Source organism: Choloepus didactylus, chromosome 7 (assembly GCF_015220235.1).
Source record: "Choloepus didactylus isolate mChoDid1 chromosome 7, mChoDid1.pri, whole genome shotgun sequence".
Taxonomy (NCBI): Eukaryota; Metazoa; Chordata; class Mammalia; order Pilosa; family Megalonychidae; genus Choloepus; species Choloepus didactylus.
In genome coordinates this window covers 98,723,200-98,743,688 of record NC_051313.1, presented here as the reverse complement: position 1 = coordinate 98,743,688, position 20,489 = coordinate 98,723,200, and the positions used below count along the sequence as shown (strand labels likewise).

Genomic DNA, 20,489 nt, shown 5'->3' with positions numbered 1-20,489 from the left:
TGGGTAGATAACACTTTTATCCAACATTTACAGTTCAGTGTAAACTGGGACAAGAACCCTTTCCGCAAAGCTGAGAGAAAGGAGTGCCTTAAGCGTCACGGCGCCGGCGTGTCGTGGTAAGAGCTACGAGGACTGGGATGGAAACAAAGAATTGCTTTTCCTCTGTAACTCTGCTAAGGTCTGCTACCTCCGACCCCAAGACGTCACTGGGAGAACCACCGCCTCCCCCACCTCGCCTAACATTTTCCACGTTTGCTCTTCACGGAGTGGGGAGCGGCCAAAGCCCACCGCTCACGTAGCCGCGCAGCTCCGCCGCCAACCACCTCACCGCGAGAACGCGGAGCCTGCAGGCGGCGCACGCGCAAACTGTAACGCCTGTGCCTCAGGTCTTGCCCTCTGCTTGCGGACGCTCGAGTTGTTTGGCGTTACCATGGAGCGTCGAGGGGCTGGGAAGAGCGGCAGGTTGTCCCGGCAACCCGGGAGGACGCAACGGCTCCGAGTGGGCGCGGGCAAAAGCGGCTGCGATGGTGTCCAACCCCGTGCACGGCCTTCCCTTTCTCCCGGGCACGTCCTTTAAGGACTCCACGGTGAGGACTTACCTGCCCTCCACCTGCCCCCACTTCCGGCCTCCCCGGGGTCTCGCCGCTTAGTGCTCCTGCATTCTCAGACCTGCCCAGGTCTGTCCTCTCCCTTCAAACCCGCCTTCTGCCCTACTCTGTTCTCACTTCGCCGCCGCCGTTCTGTCGTCCTTCCCCATCCAGCCTTATCCTCCCTCCCATCCTGTTGCCTCCGCTCCATCCCTCTTCAATGTCTGTACTCCACCCTGGCAGTCCAGCCGTACCGTCCTCCCCCCCCCCCCCCCACGTCCCAGTGCCATCTCCCTATCTGTATTCTTCTTGCTGCTCTGCTCCTCCAGCCCCTGCCTTCCTCCTTCTTAATCACTGTGTTCCTCACCTTACTCCCAGTATTTCTAGGCCCTCTCTCTGGCTCGTTCTCCCACACCATACCTTATTCTCTCCCCACCTCTTTCCGCCCACTCTTCTCGGAGCCCAGCATTTCCGCCATGCCTGCTTCCTCTTCTAAATCCCAGACCTCGTAATGTGTCCTACTTCCAGCTCCATCTACTGTCTTGTGTATCTTTTCCACTCATTTTCTTTTTTTCCTCCCGCCAGTTCCCACTCTTCCGGTTTGTACTTCTACCTAACCCCCTTTTCTGTCCTGCACTGCTGCCTTTCTACGGCCTATGCCACCCCATACTCATCCTCGTTTTATCTTCTTTCTTAATTACCATTTCTCCGAAAGTCAGACATTGAACACTTGCCCATCTTCCTCTCAAACCATCTTTCCTTGCTTTGTAGAAGATACTCCATTTCATTTCCCGGAACTACAATTGGTTACTTGCTATTTTCTCTTCCTTTAGCACTAGTCTTCTCCCCCTAATATTTTTGTAAAACGTTCCAATCCAGGTTTTGTTTTACTTCTCCCCCCACTCCCCAACCTTAAGTGTTTTCAGTTGAGTTCTTTAGACCAAACTGGGGTGGGGAAGCTTGCATTTGTTTCTTTTCCTGACATAGTTTAGCCCTTGACAAAATTATTTAGTATTAGTTTTAATTCTAACAGGGTTACTGAAATATAAGTTAGTATTGAGGTTCAGAAGGCTGATTATTCTGGATGAACCAATGATAATGGCATAATTTAAGCTGTAAGTTCCTCTCCACATTCATAAAGTTGAGTTAAAATATTTACTCAATTTCTTTTCTTTGAGAGAATGAATTTAAATCATTTCCATTGAAAATTTAGTCAAGGAATTTGGATTCTGAATTGCTCCTTCTTCACAATTATTCCTGCATTAAGACACAGCATGGTAGATTTTTGGTTTCATTGGACTATTCAGTTTTATGTAAATTAGAAAAGGTTGTAGGCAATTTTCTGCCTCATACAGGGGCAGTCAAAGGGTATAATGTTGGTGAGTGTGGGTTACCTGCAAAGCTGAATTGCAGGAATTGGTAGTAAAATAAAGCCGAAGAGGAAAAAAGATAATTTGGTAATGGGAGTATTAGAGTTGATTTGATTTGGGGGATTACAGAACTGTGCATTGGAAATAGTAATGAAATATAAAACTGAGTTGAATTAATTTGTGATTCCAGCCATCATATAGTAGGTGGGAGACTTTTCATATTTTAAATTCACTGGCCGAGTATCAGAAAATTTGCCTTATTTGAAGTTTGGTAAATATGGCTATCATATCTTCAACAGTGAAGGACTAGGTTATGTGTAACTCTAAGGGCATTCAGAAGGTGATAATAATGAATAATGAATAATGAATAACCTTAGGGGTGGGAGGCCTAGGGTTGCCTTGCCTGGGATTGCCTATGAGGGTTCACTAATAAAGGTGGTGTAGCTAAGTGACAGCAGAGATGTCCTTCTAAAACAGGGAGAGCTAACTGAAGCAGCTAATGTAGCTTCTGTCTTTTAGAGGTGGAAGAAGAGGAGCTTGAAGTTACACAAGTTACCCAGTGAGGAAGTCACCTCAGCTCATTTCATTCTAGGTCATGTGTATTATGTATCTGAGGCAGCTCCTGTCACCTGTGACTTGTGACCCTGAACATGTGGTCCTTAAACACAAGTCCACAGTCTGAAACTCTTTTAGCCAAAGAAGTTTCATCTATTGTACCTTTCATATTTGAACAGATCTTGAAAGATGGTAGGCTGGGCTCCAAAGAAATTATGAGGTAGACAAGTAAGTCTTTTTTTTCATTAAAAAATAATTATGAGTAGTTCTAAGTGATTTGTCACAGTGTTAGTGGTACATTCATATAACTCGGGAAGATAGCAGGATAACATATTACAAAGAAAAGGAAAAGGAAAGAAACATTCCATTGAACTAATACAACCTCTAATATTCATTTCTGCTCCTTTTTCTCTTTTTATATTTAATCTTTTATTTTTTTCCAATTACAAATGAAAACATGTTCATTGTGAAAAATTAACGTAATTTAGAAATGTATAATATAGACAGAGTAATGTTCCCCAACTCTTGTTTCTCTTCATGTACATGTTTACAAGCTTGTCATTGTAGTGCATATATACTTTTATGTGCTGCTTTTATTAGATCATAAACATTTTCCCTAAGTTGCTGCATCATCTTTTAAAACCAATATTTTAATGGCCGCAAAATAGCCCATTGAGTGAGTCTTTCATCATTTACTCACTCACATCATCATACAATGTTTTTTAGACTGTTTCAGACATTTTACTACTGTAATTAACATTGTAATGGGCAGCTTATATAATTTTCCCCCATAATTTTGAATTCTATCCTTAAAATACATTCTCAGGGGTGGAATTATTGAGTCCAAGACTATAAGTGTATAATATCATGTTATTTTCCAAAGAGTTATAAGAATGTACCTATGTTACTATGACAAGAAGGGCTTTTCATTTCAGGTAAGAATAAAATGTACAGAACCAGATCTTATAGGTTCCATGGATCAAAACCACCAGATAAGATGAAAACCATGGGAAGAATAGTGGAAAATTGAGTATTGATGAGATAGTATTTTAGTCTTTCATGAAAGATGAGCTGGTAGTTAAATTGGGGATTACCAAGCAGGGCTTTAAATTTTGTTTTAAGGTCAGGTCATTGCTTATCTCCTTGTTCCTTGCCAACTTTTTTTAGCTTATAGTACAAGAGTATTTTCTCAAAAGCTGGTAGTCAAAGGTGAAACCAACACCTATTGTTGTATTCTGGGTTTCTGTATTATCACATTATGGAAAGAGTCTTGGACCCTCAGCCCATCCTTCTGCTTCCAGGCAAGGAAGTCAACCATTCAAGAAAAGTAGTTGTCATTTGTGTCTACATTTCCTTACAATTTCTCACACATTGGTGTAGTTTAAGACCAATGTTCTCATCTTTCAGTGGAAGGATACTGCCTCTTAAAACAGTTCATATTGCAGATGAAAATCGGCACTTTTTTCCTCATATAATTAATTACAACTCTCTTTCACCTTTTCTTTTGTTTTAATACATTCTACTTTCCACTCATTGTTCATCTTTGTGTGTTTCTCCTAAACCCTCTCAGGCCCTCCAACTCTCCTCTATGTTGAGGCATGCAGAACTGGACCTTGGATCACAGGGGAGGTTCACCCAGGATTTAGAACAAAGAAGCTGATTTCTCCCTCCTGGATTAAATTTTTTAACCTTTGGAATAAAGCAATATGATATTCCAACAAAAAAATACAAGAGTATTTTAATGTAAACTTTTTTTTTAAACTTTGTATTGTAGTAACAAATGCAACTTAAAATTTCCTGTTTTAACCACTTTGAAATGTAAAATTCAGTGGTATTAATTGCATTCACAATATTGTGCTAACATCAACATCTGTTATCCCAATTTTCATCACTTCAAACAGAAACTTGCACCCCGTTAAGCATTAACATTCCCTTCCCACCACCCCCTTCACCCTGCCTCTTGGTAACCTGTAATGTATTATCTGTTTCTATGAGTTTGCATAGTCTAGGTATTTCGTGTAAGCAAGATCATACAATATCTGTCTTTTTATTTTTGGCCTCTTTCACTAAACATGTCTTTTAGTAGATAAACTTTTTTTTTAAATAGCTGTTTTACCTAACAAATATCTTTATGATTTTATTAATGACATAATTTTCTTCTTCAGAAAACAGCCTTCCACAGAAGCCAGACGCTGGGCTACAGGAACGGCTATGCAATTGTTCGACGTCCAACAGTTGGGATAGGCGGGGAGCGGCTCCAGGTCAACCAGCTGTCCCAGGCTGAGCTGGATGAGTTGGCCAGTAAGGCACCAATGCTAACTTACGGCCAACCTAAGCAGGCCCCACCTCCTGAATTTATTCCTGCACATGTGGCTTTTGACAAAAAGGTATTATCTGGGATTTTAGGCTACCTCTTGAATGCAGGTTTCTGAGAACCAACAGCTTGTAGAGAAGTTAACAGTAAACAGCAGGGTTCCCAGAGTGCTGTGAGGAGAAAATTGTTCAAATGCTTCAACCCTTAGTCACAGACAGCTGAACTGGGAATTGAAAGAGGCTTTTTCAGTGAGGAAACCGATTATAGGAAGTAAATATAAGACATTCCCTGTAGATTTCACTGGAATATTTTCCAAATACAATTAAAGAAAAGTTCGGACTTCTTGAGTTTGTATTGCTCTATTTTTATCTGCTCTGTCTTTTCCTCTTTTTAAAAGTTCTATAGTCTGTAATTGTGACAAATCCTTAATCTCTGTGAAATGCAAAATGTCACCATGAAAACAATGACTCCGTCTATTGTTAATTTTCTCCAAGCTGTCTCCATAAGATTTTGTCAGGCGGCATTGCAGATTTGGCATAACATAACCAAAAGGTGGTATAATATTTTTGTTTGTTTGTTTCTTAGTTGGCCTTATGCTTTTGCAGCGCAAGTTGCTTTATTTCCATTGGTTGACATTCCCACATTATCCTTTCTTTTCCTTGTCAGTAAGCCTCCTCTTTTCAGGTAGTTCTAACCATGGCAATGCTGCAGAATCACTGATGGAAATTTTAACAAATTCAGATGTTGCCCAACCTTTCTTCCATTCTAATTTTCAAGTGGTTGTTATGTATAACTGGATCTGACAGCTACTGACCAATTTTTATAAGTTAGCTTTGTTAATTTACTCCTCGCCTGTCTCTTCTTTCTTCTTTGTCTTAATTTTCATTTTATTATTATTTCTGGTAAATGTCTATGACATTTTCATCCATTCAGTCAACCTTTATTGAGTGCCTGTTGTAAGCTAGAAGCTGGGAGATACAAAATATTCTGGCAGAGGAAATATGCCATTTACTAATAATCACTTAGTTTTTTCTTTAAATGTGTCATCCAGAATCCATATCATCTCCTCTTCCCTATCTCAAGTTGACTCATTTGATAGAAACACATTTACATGTCCATTCACAGGCTGACCCTAAGCATTCTCTAGACAGAATAAATAGTACAATTGGGTTTTTCTTTACTTTTTCTTGTTTTTCGTGTTTATTCACAGCTGTGACAGGCATTGCAAATTCAGTAGAGAAAGGGGGAGAGGTGAAACCACACGAAAGCAGTGGGATAGGCTTTTAACACTTCATCAAGATATAAATCCTGGCACATTCAATTTTTATTGAAAGAATTGTTAATAACTATATTGTAAGGAAGAAAGTGATAAAGTAATATGGGTCACAAGAAACTATTAATGAAATTCAGAAGGAAAGAAATTGTGCCTGAGTAGAAAATAATAATAGTTCTTTTCTATGTTATTTTATACTAATTGTCATTATTTATTTTATTCTTATTTAGTATTATTCATGATTTATTTCTGGAAGGATGGGGGCATGAAGAATATTATTCACATTTTCATTTTCCTATTCATTTTACTTGGATCATCAAAATTTCTAAATAAATGATCCTTAACATAGATAATGAGGTAGAACATAGTTGAATGCATGGTTTTGAAACTAAGGTTTTTTTGTTTTGTTTTACAATAAGGAAATTACAGTTTTTATATCTCAAGGTCCACTTAATAGTCAACATATTTGCCCATAGTTTTTGGATATTCTCTGGCCTGTTCCTCATCCTCAGGATATGACTTCATTTCTTACTTAGGTGATAAAGACCAGGACAATCTAATATGAGCAACCTAAGTTTTACTCCTTGCTCCCATAAAATTCTTTTTTATTATCATCCACGATATTCTACATTCTGTTTTGCAGACTGTCTTCCCTTTTGTGTTCCTGATGTTATTCTTTTTTTCACCTTTTTTCATCTTTAATCCCTATTCTTCTTCCATTTCAAATGCTCCAGTAATAACATCTCTACCTAGGGTCATGCTGCCCTGTCGTGAAAAACTCTCTCTCTACCTTGTGACTCCTTTAAGCAACAGTACTTTATTCCTCACTTGACAGATCACTTATAATCTGACTCCTGCCCACCTCCAAGGCCCTAGACTACTTTTTCCTATATAACCAATGTTGTCTTTTTTGCCAAATGTAGAGGGTTTTTTTTGCCAGCATTCTCTTTGACTCATTTATAACATCTGACTGCTGATCCTCTCTTCCTTCTTGAAACCCTGTTCTTTTGTTCCCGTGACTCTTCCTTCTCCTGGTTTCCCTCCTCCTCTCTTTCTGGTTGCTTCTAATTGGCCTCCCTTCCTTCTCTCACTTCTTAGCGTTTTCAAGGTTCTGTTTTCATTCCTTATGCTACCTTCTTTGGAGATGTAACCCACATTCATGGTTTCAGCTATCACCTCAATGTAGACAACTGTCAAATAATTGTTTCCAACTCTGACCTTATTAAAACTCCAGATTTATATCCTACTGTCCATGAAATAGTTTCATCTGGATGAGCTGTTCACCTCAAGTTCTGTATGTCTCTATCTGAGCTCATCACCACTTCCCATAGATGTGTTCTTCCTAAAGTTTCAACTGGTAATCCAAGCTGTAAATCTGAGCCATCGTTGGCCTTTTCTCCTGTTCATTCTTCACAGTCAGTGAGTTGCCCAGTCAAGTATCTCTTACTTCCATTTCCTCTACCACTATCATAGTTCAAACAAGCAATATGACTCAAAGTGTTGTATTAGTCTCATGCTTAGTCTTTATGCTCATAACAGGGCTACTGCTTGGCTTGTTCCCCAAAGCATAGCTCTGATTATGTCGTTTCTCTGGGAAAATACCTTTGGGAGCTGTCACTGACTTTTGAATACAATTAGACTCTTTAGGCTGTCATTCTCATAAATGCTTTATTTGTCCTTAGTCCTTATAACACAGTATTCATATTTCTAGACTTTCCATCTACCACTTTCTTTCACATACCTCATGTTCCAGCTGGAAGGGATTACTCACCATATCCAGAATTTGCCCCATGCTTTCCTTCCTCTGTGCATCTGCTTACTGTCCTTTAATCTTCCTGGAATGTATGCCTGTTACCCCCTTCTCCACCCCCGCTTATTTTGAATATTCATATTCTAGCCGTTCATCAAGGCCCAGCTCAGATGTTGCCTTTTTATTGAATCTCCATGATCCCTTCAGCTGATCCTTCTGCTGAACACTCACAACACTTTAGTCTCTTGTCAGCCCCCACATTGTAATTTTTTGTGTACATGTTTTATTTTATCTCTCTTAATAGAATGTAAGTTCCTTGAGTCTGAGATTATGCTTATACATCTTTGAATGTTTCATAGTGCCTTATATACAGTGCCTTGGATGGAGTAGGTGTTCAATAAACCTTTGTTTTATAAGTGAGTAAATAAATGTCTTATTTTGAGATTGGACTGAAAACATATCAGTTAGTGTTCTGGTATCTCTGTATTTAATTCATGGTCTCAAAACTCAAATGGGGTTCTCAACATTGTCTGACAATCTTATACATTTCTCTAGTATGGTTGCTTTTTTTACTGTTCAGGACAATTCATGCCTTCTAGCACCTTAAATTTCCTATCCCTCAAATCACTGGCTTCTAGCTTTTATCTTCACCATTTTATCAGATCTTGTAACCAGTAGCTTCTTTGTTAGAAAATCCAATGGATGTTTACTCTTTCAGCACAATTTGATGTAATTGACACTTTTTTGGCTTATATGACACCATACTCTTGATTTTTCCTTCTACCTATCTCTCTGGCCACTCTTCTCCATTTTCTTTGTAGGTTTCTCCTCCCCCTTTTAGACTCTAAAATTTGGAGTTCCTCTGGGTTTGTTGCTCAGCCTGCTTCTTTTCTTTCTGTATATTATCTTTAGCCCAAACTTTACCTCTAAGCCTCCATCTCAAAAATATACCATTTCACTTGGATTAACATATTAAAATTCAGAGTCAAGGCCACCATCCTCAAACCTGTTTCTCTTCTAATGTTAATCAGTACAGTGAATATTACTACTATTCACCTAACTGCTCTAACTCCCAACTTGAAAGCCATCTTTGATTCTTCTCTTCCCTCACAACCCATATCTAATCTATTAACAAGTTCTGTCATTTCTATCTGTAAAATGTATCATTAACTTGTCCATTTATTTCCTTCTCCACTATTATTACTATTAAACCATTTATTTTCCATAAAGCAGCCAAACTTATCTTTTAAAAGTAAATTTTGGATTATGTTATATCCTGACCTAAAATGTTTCCGTGACTTCGCTATTGTAATTAAGACCAGCATCCAACTGAACAGGACCCTCACAGCCCTACTGGAGCTGGCCCTGCCTGCTATTTCCCTAACCTCACCTTGGGCTCCTCTTTTCCTTACCTACTATGCTTTAATCATACTGAATTTATTTCATTTATCCTTGAAATTGCAGCACTTTTTTCCCCTAATTCAGGAGCTTTGCACATACTGTTCCTCCTGCCTGGAAGAACTTTTCCTCCACCCTTCAGTGGCTGACTCTATCTCATCCTTCAGTGTGGCTTAAATGATACCTCCTGGAGACCTTTCCTGGCTGCTCTACTGAGAACATCCTTCTGTTTTTCTCTATCACTTTCCTTTCTTGGGTTTCTTCTTAGTACTATATAATTTGTTTAATTGACTTGTTTAATGTTTATCTGCCTCACCTGATTATATACTTCATGAGGGCAGGAATTTGTCTGGTTTATTCTGTAATCAGTGTTCATTAAATATTAGTTGAAAAAATAAGATGCATATACTTAGCAAATAAAATTAGTTTTCTGTCCCTGCTGAGAACTTAAAACTGTAAACATGCAAAACACACAGATATACTGTGTAAAATTAAAAATAATAAAAAATGTGAGTAGGCTTTTTATAATTGTGTGACAAAAATATTTATTCAGCATTTTCCCTTCTCAATCTTGAAGTAAATGCAAGTATTTCCATGTTTATTGTGACATTCTGAGCACTGTTTAGGAGTTAGGAGACGTGGGTTCTAATTTTGGTTCTTCAACTAATTAACTAACTAGCTCTGAGGACAGTCATAATAGTTTCCTCATCTATAAAATTAGAAGGTTAGAATACATGATAACTAAGACCCCATCCAGTTCTAAACTTCCATGAAAATGCATTTTTAAACACAGTATTTAAATATTATATTTTTCTGTCCTTTCTACTTAATATGCCAAAATCTACCTGAGAAAGCTAGTGCTAACTGCTAACGAGCTTTCCTATATTAACTTCTTTCTCAGTCATATCTTTATGAGAGGAGCATAGAACTCTTACTCCTATTCTTAAAAAGTAAATAGATAAGTGCCTTTTGGATTAACAATCAAATAGATAAGTACTTTTTGGGTTAGATTATTCTTTACCTGAATCCTTGCATATTGGTTTGACTCTCTGTAATATGAATTCCATGTTGAAAATACATAATTTTAGCCATTTTTATAGATTATATGCCAGAGGAAACCCAAGTACTTTATTAGACAAACTGATACCTGTTAAACTATCAGGAATGTGTATAGACAGAAAAAAAAAAAACCTTTTAGGGGGTGATTTAACAGGTGAAATTTTCACCACTTAAAGTTTATGTCAGGCAATCAATTCCCATTTATCCAAAGAACTTGAGAATTTATTTCCCCAGTTAATAGTAGGTTTCCTAAATAAGTACCAATATACTGTACATACATCACGAGTTACTTCTTTTCCCTACAGAATCCAAATATAATTTAAATTAATGTAAATCTGAGCTATACATTATTTAATCTTTCTTTGCTTCAAAGGAAGTTTTAGATTTTACAAAATACTCATACAATTACAATTCAGTACTGTAGATATACAACAATAGGAGATTAGGATTAATATGTACTGATCATATGGCACAGTCTAGAAGGTTTTTTTTTAAGTTTTTATTGAAATTTAACAATTTAACGGAAAACTGCACAGATCATAAATGTACAGCTAGATGAATTTTCACAAAATGGATACATCCATGTAACCAGCACTCAGATCAAGAAACAGAACATGATAAGTACCCCCTTTCCCCCAAGGATAACCACTGTACTGATTTCTGATGGCACAAATTAGTTTTGCTGATTTTGGTCTTCACATAAATGGAATCCTATAGTATGCTTGCTTTCATGTCTGGCCTCCTTTGCTCCACATGGTGTTTGTGAGATCCATCTGTGCTATTGTGAAGCATTGTAGTTTGTTTATTTTGATTGCTCTACAGGAATGATTCTCAAACATTTTAGTTTCAGGATCCCGTTACACTTAGAAGTTTTGAAGGCTCCAAAGAGCTCTTGTTTATGTGGATTGTATCTATCAATACTTGCTGTATTAGAAATTAAAACTGAGAAATATTTAAAATCCAAGAATATACAAGCCACAAATTCCATTATTTGAGAGCAATGATGTCATTACAAGTCATGTAGCTTCTGGAAAACACTGTACATCCATGAGAAGATGAGAGTGGAAAAGGCAAATAACTTCTTAGTATTGTTATAAAAATAGTGTTGACCTCCTGGATCCCTTGAAAGGGTTTTCCCCCATTGTTCTGTGGGTCACACTTTGAAAACTGTTGTTGAATAGTATTCCTTGGTGAATATACTACAATTTATCCATTCACTTGGTGATGGATTAAGGCAGTTTCCAGTTAGGGCTGTTAGAAATAAATAATGCTGCTGTAAATAATTTCGTTCACATATTTTGGTGCACATTTGTACACTTTTCTGTCGTACATACACAGAATGAGAGGGAATGTAGGATGCAAATGGAATGTAGGATGCAAATGGAACCATGTGAAATATTTTCCTAATTAAAAAATTAAATTTACAAAAAAATTCTCTGTCTTCACCCATCCCACTCCTCCCCACCACTATAGGAAGCAGCTGTCCTCCTTTGCAAGGCAAATGCCCCTCCCCTCTAATGTCCTCTCTCCATTACACCTGATTTCTCTTGCATTGTTAATCTCTCTCCTAGTCTTCTAACCCATGTGCTACCATAAATGACCAGAGCAAACCAACCCTTGGTCTTACCACCCTCTCTTACTACCCTCCCTTGTCTCCTTAAAGCATCCTTAAAGGCTTCCTGCCTAGGTTTGCTTTTAATAACTCATTGTCATTTGTTTTTTTTTTTTTTAATAGAATGTAGAACTATCTGGTTATTTGAGCCTCCCTGTCTCCCAAGTTTCTGTAGCCATGGTATTTTCATCTCCTTCTTTTGTCTTAGACAATATACCCTTTAGGAATATCAGTGTGTCTCAGACCTAGTACTTGATTCTCTTCTTGTTCTACACTGACTTCTTTGGTGACCTCATGCAGACTCATGAAATGTCTTCTATATGATTAGCTCTCTCCTGAATTCCAGACTGGTATGTGCAAGTGGCCTATCTGACATTTCTTCTTGAATTTCTAAGAGATATCTCAAACTAAATGTGTTCAAAACTGAACAACTAATTCTGCCTCACCCCCACTCCCCAGTGTCCTCCACTGCAGTCTTCTCATATCAAGTTGAGAGTAATTCCATCCTTCCAGTTGCTCATACCAAAAATTTTGGAGTTGTCCTTGACTGTTCTCTTTCTCTCATATCTCTCATCTAATCCATCTTCAAAATTTAACCAGAATTCAACTACTACTGTTCCCTTACTACTACGATTTAAGCCAACATTATTTGGTCTGGATTGTTTCAATAGCCTTCTAATTGGTTTCCCTACTTCCATCCTTGTCCCTACCCTGGCAATCTGTTCTCAACATAGCAGCCAGAATAATCCTGCTAAAAACACAAGACTGATCATGGCACATTCTTTACTGTACCTCCTAATGATATATTTGACAGCTGTCTTTCTCTACATGTAGGCCATCATAAAATCCTTGTCTCTTGTTTCCTTTGAATTATTTAAGAAATAGTCATCTCCTCTACAGGTGGGCCACAAAGTCTTTTCTCCAATTTTGACTTCTTTCCCAAAACCCAGTCCTGAACTTCAGATTTGCCCCTTGGCATGTATCAGTTTGACCTGTCATTTAATTTCAGTAAGTCTAAAATCGAATTCACCATCTGCCCTTCTAAAATTATCTCCTCCCCCCTTGTGTTTCCATTTCTGTGAGTCACTACTGAACTCCAGCACCGTGTTCATGATGCCTCATCTGGTTTCCATTCTCCTGCTTCCTCACTATCAATGCAGTCAGTCTTCCTTTGTTTTTCTGCTGCTGGTAATTTAGTACTCCAGGCTTGGGTTATTGCAGGGGCGTTTATTCTGATAGTCCTGCCTAGCACCTCCCTCTTCCACCACAGCCTGCATACTGCTGCTGGATTTCTCTCCTCTGCTTCTGTGTTATCATTGTCCAGAACCCCCTCTGCTCCCCTCTGCTTATCTAAATTCTTCCCAGTCTTCAGGTCTAATACATCTGTTATCTTCTCAGTTAAAACTTTCTCTGACAACTTTAGTCCATGCAGGTCCCCTTTCTGAACCACTACAACACCCGTTATCTAACAAGTAGTGAGGCGTGTGGAGAGAACATTGGGCTGTGAGCTAACGGACTGTGTTGCAGTCCCATCTCTGCCCCTAACTACCTGCATGGCCCCAGGCAAGCTATTTTACCACTCTAGGTCTGTTTCCTCATTTGTAAAATGAAGGAATTGGATTAGCTGATGGCTTCTGGCTCCAACATTTTATGTATCTGTAAATCTGTGGCTCAAAACCAGGCAGTTTCATATATGTTACTGTGATCCTGTCCCCACTTTCAGTTCTTTGTAGTTGATCTAAATGTTATGTAAAAGTTGTCTTTTTGTTCTTTGCTTTTACCTTATTATTTTTCTTCTCCATACATGCTGCTGCATTCATCCATTCCACCTTTTTATTATGCTTTAAGATCATCACTCCATTGTGTTTATATTTCTTCTATATAATTGTCAGTTCTATTCTGTTCTTTATCTTGTTCTTCCATGTTAAACACCGTACCTTTTTTAGCAACAACTCTCATATATAGAATTATTATAGAATTATAATAATTACTGTAATATATAGTCTATATTATAGAATTGTGTGGAATTATTTCATCTGTCCATTGAGTTGTATTTGTGTCTTAATTTAAGGGCCTCCCTTGGTTTGTTCCCCTTATTCTAGTAGAGATTTGGGTAAAACATTCTTGCCTACATAAAACATCATTCTAACATTTTCCTTCCCTGAAAGGAAATATTAAAAATATAAACAGCATGACAGAAATTGAAAAATTAAAAACCCCAAAGCATGTCAACATATGCTTTTTATAATATTATTTAATATTTTTTAAAACATACAATGGATGTGCCATTTTGACTCTGCATTGATGTTCCCAAGAAGACTGAAGTTTTGCTCATGTATGTTCTTGAGCACAGTAAGGGTATTTATGCCCTCTAAAGATTCTACAATGGATTGATGAGTTGAAAGTCTTTCATATAAAGTGTGTAAGAATGAATGTGTCTGTTTAATGGCAGCCAGTCTAATTGATATGAGATGATATCTCATTGTGGTCTTAATTTGCATCTTTGTAAGAATGAATGTGTCAGTAATAGTCATTTAGAAGGGACTCTGCTTCTAAAGAAATGGACTTGAGTCTTAGCTTTCATAGTCTTGTCCAATTTGTTTCTCTTTCCAGAAGTTCTAGGTGGGATTTTGACGTGAAGTTGAAGCTAGTAGAGTTAAGATCTTTGAGTAATCTCACCAAGTAACACCAGTAAATGGTGGTACAATACAGTTTGAGTATTTTTGGAGCAGAAGTAAGCAAACTTTTTCTATAAGCACAGAGTAAGTATTTTACACTTTGTTGCAACTTGTCAACTCTGCCCTTGTAATATGAAAGTAGCCATTAATAAATAAGTATGATTGTTTTCCAATAAAACTTTATTTTTGGGTACTGAATTTGAATTTTCATGACAGTTTTTTTTTGTGTGTTTATAAGATATTGTTCGTCTTTCCTTCGATTTCTCCAACCATTTATAAATGTGTAAAAACCCGTTCTTAGCTCGCAAATCCTGCAAAAAACAGGTGGCAAGGTAGATTTGGCCCCATGGACCATAGTTCACTGATTTAGAGGGCAGGAATGATGGTATTCAAATCTCCCTGTGTGGTTCTCTTTACAGAAGGGTACTCTGATTTTTTTTATGATGAGAGACTAATGCAATACCATTTCTCCCTCCTTTGTGTATTATAGGTGTTAAAATTTGATGCCTATTTCCAAGAAGATACCCCTATATCAAACGAGGAAAATTATAGAATCCGTCAAGTGAACATTTACTATTATTTGGAAGATGACAGCATGTCTGTCATAGAGCCCATTGTGGAAAACTCCGGGATCCCTCAAGGCAAGTTAATCAAACGCCAGCGGCTACCCAAGAATGACCGGGGAGACCATTACAATTGGAAAGACCTAAATCGGGGAATAGATATCACAATTTATGGCAGAACTTTCCACATTGTTGACTGCGACCGATTCACACAGGTATCCTATATATTTTTAAAAGTTGAGGGGTCTGAGGTATCATTCTAATTTGTAGAGGGATATGTTTCATTTATTAGAGTAATGGGAGATACTGATAATCAGTCCTATATGAATTATTATGCAGGTTAACTTGGTATTTATATATGTGTGTGTGTGTGTATATACATGTGATGGACAGTTTATTGGGAAGTTTGAGTTTTCAAAAATAGTACTATTCTGTGTAGCCAATATAAGCCTAAATTTTTTTGTGCAATTCATGTTTTTTTTATAAACCTTACTTGCTATATTCTAGGGAAACTTCCCATCTAAAGTATTCCTGAAATAAAACCATTTTTAAGTGAAAAAACCTTTCTTTAATATTGAGAAAAATTCTACATTTTCTTTATTTCATAAATTTTAGTTTTTTAATACAAAGTCAACTTAAAGTGTGGTGTATCTATAGAGAGAGAGGAGATGGTGACCTCTCTTTAGCACAAATGGTAATTAGGAAATCAATCCCAAATTTGTCCTAATTAAAAAAATATATTTCTAGAAGCAAAGATATAGTTTCACAAGTATTCTAAAATACTTCTAAATTTCTAAATTATTCTCAAGTATTTTATGCCATGGAACCGAATACCAAATGTGATTCATTTTTACCATTCACTAAGTGTTCTAGTTTGCTAATGCTGCCGGAATGCAAACACCAGAAATGGATTGGCTTTTATAAAAGGGGGTTTATTTGGTTACACAGTTACAGTCTTAAGGCCATAAAGTGTCCAAGGTAACACATCAGCAGTCGGTATCTTCAATGGAGGATGGCCAATGGTGTCTGTAAAACCTCTGTTAGCTGGGAAGACACGTGGCTGGTGTCTGCTCCAAAGTTCTGGTTTCAAAATGGCTTTCTCCCATGACATTCCTCTCTAGGCTGCAGTTCCTCAAAAATGTCACTCTTAGTTGCACTTGGGGTATTTGTCCTCTCTTATCTTCTCTGGAGCAAGAGTCTGCTTTCAACGGCCGTCTTCAAACTGTCTCTCATCTGCAGGTCCTGTGCTTTCTTCAAAGTGTCCCTCTTGGCTGTAGCTCCTCTTCAGAATGTCACTCTCAGCTGCACTGAGTTCCTTCTGTTTGTCAGCTCATTTATATGGCTCCAGTGATTTAATTTAGACCGACCCTCAATGGGTGGGGTTACACCTCCATGGAAATTATCCAGTCAGAGTCATCACCCACAGCTGGGTGGGGTGCATCTCCATGGAAACACCCTAATCCAAATATTTGAATGTAATCCCCACTAATACATTTGCCCCGACAAGACCTCATCAAAGACAGAACATGGCTTTTTCTGGGGGACACAGTATACACAAACTGGTACACTAAGGTCCTATGAATTCATTTTTTAATCCCTTTTTATTGTGGGATATAACATATAAATAGAAGTGTTAACTTTCCAAGTGCAATTTAATAAGTAGAGAGCAAATTTCAAAGAATATTATGGGTTACAGTACCACAGTTTCAGTTATTTCCTTATTGTGAAATATAACATATATGCAAAAAGTAATAACATTCAAAGTAAGATTTAACAAATAGTTATATAGGACATTTCCAAAAATGTTATGAGTTATAGTACCATAGTTTCAGTAATTTCCTTACTGTGAAGTACAACATATATACAAAAAGGTGATAACTTTCAAATTACAATTTAACAAGTAGCTATAGAGCAAATATCAAAGAAAGCTATGGGTTACAGTTCCACCATTTCAGTTCTTTCTTCTATGCTATTCTAATATCCTAGCAACTAAGGAAAAGAAAATTATATACAGGTTCAGTATTCATATACCCTCTTGTTAAATTCCATCATGTCTGTTGCTACCGTTTCCTCTAGTGACTCACTTCCAGTCTTCAGAGATGTCTAGACAGTGACCATCTTAACCTTGTTCATGTTGAAAAGGAGTATCGACTTAATGGGAAAGGGAATTATCTGGTTGATTCGTGTTCTTCAAGAGGCTATTGGCCTCTGGGTTTTGGATCTTAGTTGGCATAGGTTACTCTCTGGAGGATTTAAATTTCTGAAGAATAAGCTTAGTGAGTAAAGCTTTTGTAGAGTCTCAGATAGGGACCAGGGTATTCTTTAGGGTTTTGGGGACTACTGTTGACCTGGGCTTATCATACTATGGCCATTTGGCATATCTAGCTGAAGCTTGCATAGGAGTACCTCCAGGACAGCCTCTCAACTCGATTTCAAATCTCTTAGCCACTGAAACCTTATTTTGTTGCCTTTCTTTTCCCCCTTTTGGTCAGAAAGGCATTCTCAGCCCCACAATGCCAGGGTCAGGCTCATTCCCAGAATCCGTGTCCCACGTCTCCAGGGAAACATTCACATGGGGGGTCCTGTCCCAAATCGGAGGGGAGGGTAATGAATTTATTTGCAGATTGGGCTTAGAGAAAGTCCACATTTGAGCAACAAAAGAGGTTCTCTGGAGGTGACTCCTAGGCATAATTATAGGTGGGCTTAGACTCCCCTTTACAAGTTTCACAAGAGCAAGCCTCAAAATCAAGGGCTTGACTTATAAAGTAGGGGGTTCCTAAGTTCACATAGCATAAGTTCTATCCACAGTAATCCATCAATATCTCACTTTATCATCACTTAGTTGTACAATCCTCATCACTCTGCATTGTAAACAGTTTTCATGAGCCCAAACACCCTGTAGATCTTTTCAGCCCTCAGTTATTTGTCCCTAGTATTTGTGTGGTACTAGTAAGGTATTCCTATTAATTAAAGTCCCCAGTATGCAACAGGTAGATTTTTCCCATATACTATTCTGTCGTCAACTCTCTGTACCAGTGTTATACCTTAGAAGTATATCATGTAAGCACCTATCTAAAATTGTAGTGCTGATCTGTGGGATATATGCCTTTAAACAGCCCTTTCAATCCTATTAGCCTTGAATGCAGCTCTGATACTTACAATCCCATTAACAAACAATCATCACTATCCATTCCTATACCTTTGAATTCACCATTATTAACATATATGGACATATTAGATTATCATTCCCCTTTCACTAACTTCTGTCTATCACTAGGTCCCCAATATTCTACATTATAAGACATTGATTTTCCGTTGTTCAGGGAGTTCATTGTAGTGGTAACATATAATATCTCTCCTTTTGTGTCTGACTTATTTCATTCAGCATTGTATCTTCAAGGTTCATCCATGTTACCATATGTTTCAGGACTTTGTTCCTTCTTACTGCTGCATAGTATTCCATTGTATGTATATACCACATTTTGTTTATCTACTCATCTGTTGAAGGACACTTAGATTATTTCATCTCTTGGCAATTGTGAACAATGCCACTATGAACATCGATATACAAATGTCTGTTAGTGTCTCTGCTTTCAGATCTTCTGGGTATATACCGAGAAGTGGAATTGTCGGATCATAGGGCAATTCGATAACTAGTTTTCTGAGAAACTGACAAACTGTCTTCCACAGTGGCTGTGCCATTATACATTCCCACCAGCAATGAATAAGAGTTCCAGCATCTCCACATCCTCTCCAGCATTTGTAGTTTCCTGTTTGTTTAATAGCAGTCATTCTTATTGGTGTGAGGTGGTATTGATTTGAATTTCCCTAAAGCTAGTGAAGATGAACATTTTTTCATGTGTTTTTTAGCTGTTTGTATTTCCTCTTCGGAAAATGCCTTTTCATATCTTTTGCCCATTTTATAATTGGGCTTTTTGTACTACTGTTGAGTTGTAGGATTTCTTTATATATGTTGTATCCATCAGTCTCTTATCAGATATATGGTTTCCAAATATTTTCTCCCATTCAGTTGGCTGCCTCTTCACCTTTTTGACAGAGTCTTTTGAGGCACAGAAGCTTTTAATTTTGAGGAGTTCCCATTTATCTATTTTTTCTTTTGTTGCCTCTGCTTTGGGTATAAGGTCTAAGAAGCTACCTCCTAATACTAGGTCTTGAAGATGTTTCCCTATATTATCTTCTAAGAGTTTTATTGTGCTGTCTCTTATATTGAGGTCTTTGATCCACTTTGAGTTAATTTTTGAATGGGGTTTGAGGTAGGGGTCCTCTTTGATTCTTATAGATATGGATATCCAGTTCTCCCAGTCTCAGTTGTTGAAGAGACTGTTCTGTCCCAGTTAAGTGGATTTGGGTGTCTTATCAAAAGTCAGTCAACCATAAATCTGGGGTCTATTTCCAAACTCAATTTGATTCCATTGATCAATATGTCTTTGTGCCAATACCATGCTGTTTTAACCACTGTGGCTTTATTGTAGGCTTCGAAGTCAGGAAGTGTAAGTCCTCCCTTTATTCTTCTTTTTTAGGATGTATTTGGCAATTCAAAACCCCTTTTCCTTCCAAATAAATTTGATAACTAGCTTTTCCAAGTCTGACAAGTAGGTTGTTGGAATTTTGATTGGAATTGCATTAATCTGTAGATCAGTTTGGATAGAATTGACATCTTAACCACATTTAGCCTTCCTACCCATGGGCACAAAATATCTTTCCACTTATTTAGGTCCTTTTTAAATTTCTTTTAGTAAAGTTATTAATTTTCTGTGTAGAGGTCTTTTACATCCTTGGTTAAGTTTATTCCTAGGTACTTGATTTTTTTAGTTGCTGTTGTGAATGGAATTTTTTTTTTTAATCCCTCCTCAGTTAGGTCATTACTAATGTATAGGAACATTACTGACTTACGTGCATTAATCTTGTATCCACCACTCTGCTGAATTTGTTTATTAACTCAAGTAGCTTTGTCGTCATTTTCTCAGGATTTTTCAAATATAAGATCATGTCATCTGCAAATAATGACAGTTTTACTTCTTCCTTTCCAATTTAGATACCTTTTATTTCTTTATCTTGGTGAATTGCTCTGGCTAGAATTTCTAGCACAATGTTGAATAATAGAGGTGACAGTGGGCATCCTTGTCTTGTTCCTGATCTTAGGTGGAAGGCTTTCAGCCTCTCACTGTAGAGTACTATTCTGACCGTGAGTTTTTCATATATGCCCTTTATCATATTGAGGAAGGTGTCCTCAATTCCTGCCTTTTGATGTGTTTTTGTCAAAAAGGGATGCTGAGTTTTGTCAAATGCTTTCTCAGCGTCTATCAAGA

The 20,489-nt window shown here is 37.6% G+C and overlaps 1 protein-coding gene across 1 annotated transcript in view; it reads left to right on the top strand.

Moving 5' to 3' along the window:
- The first annotated feature begins 201 nt into the window (after positions 1–201).
- Positions 202–20,489, top strand: part of EFHC1 (EF-hand domain containing 1) — a 114,731-nt gene continuing 94,443 nt past the window's right edge. The window contains exons 1-3 of the mRNA XM_037844773.1: positions 202–587; positions 4,678–4,899; positions 15,087–15,374. Of these exons, the coding sequence (XP_037700701.1) occupies positions 525–587; positions 4,678–4,899; positions 15,087–15,374 (573 nt within the window). The 5' untranslated portion in view covers positions 202–524. The remainder of the gene's footprint in view (positions 588–4,677; positions 4,900–15,086; positions 15,375–20,489) is intronic.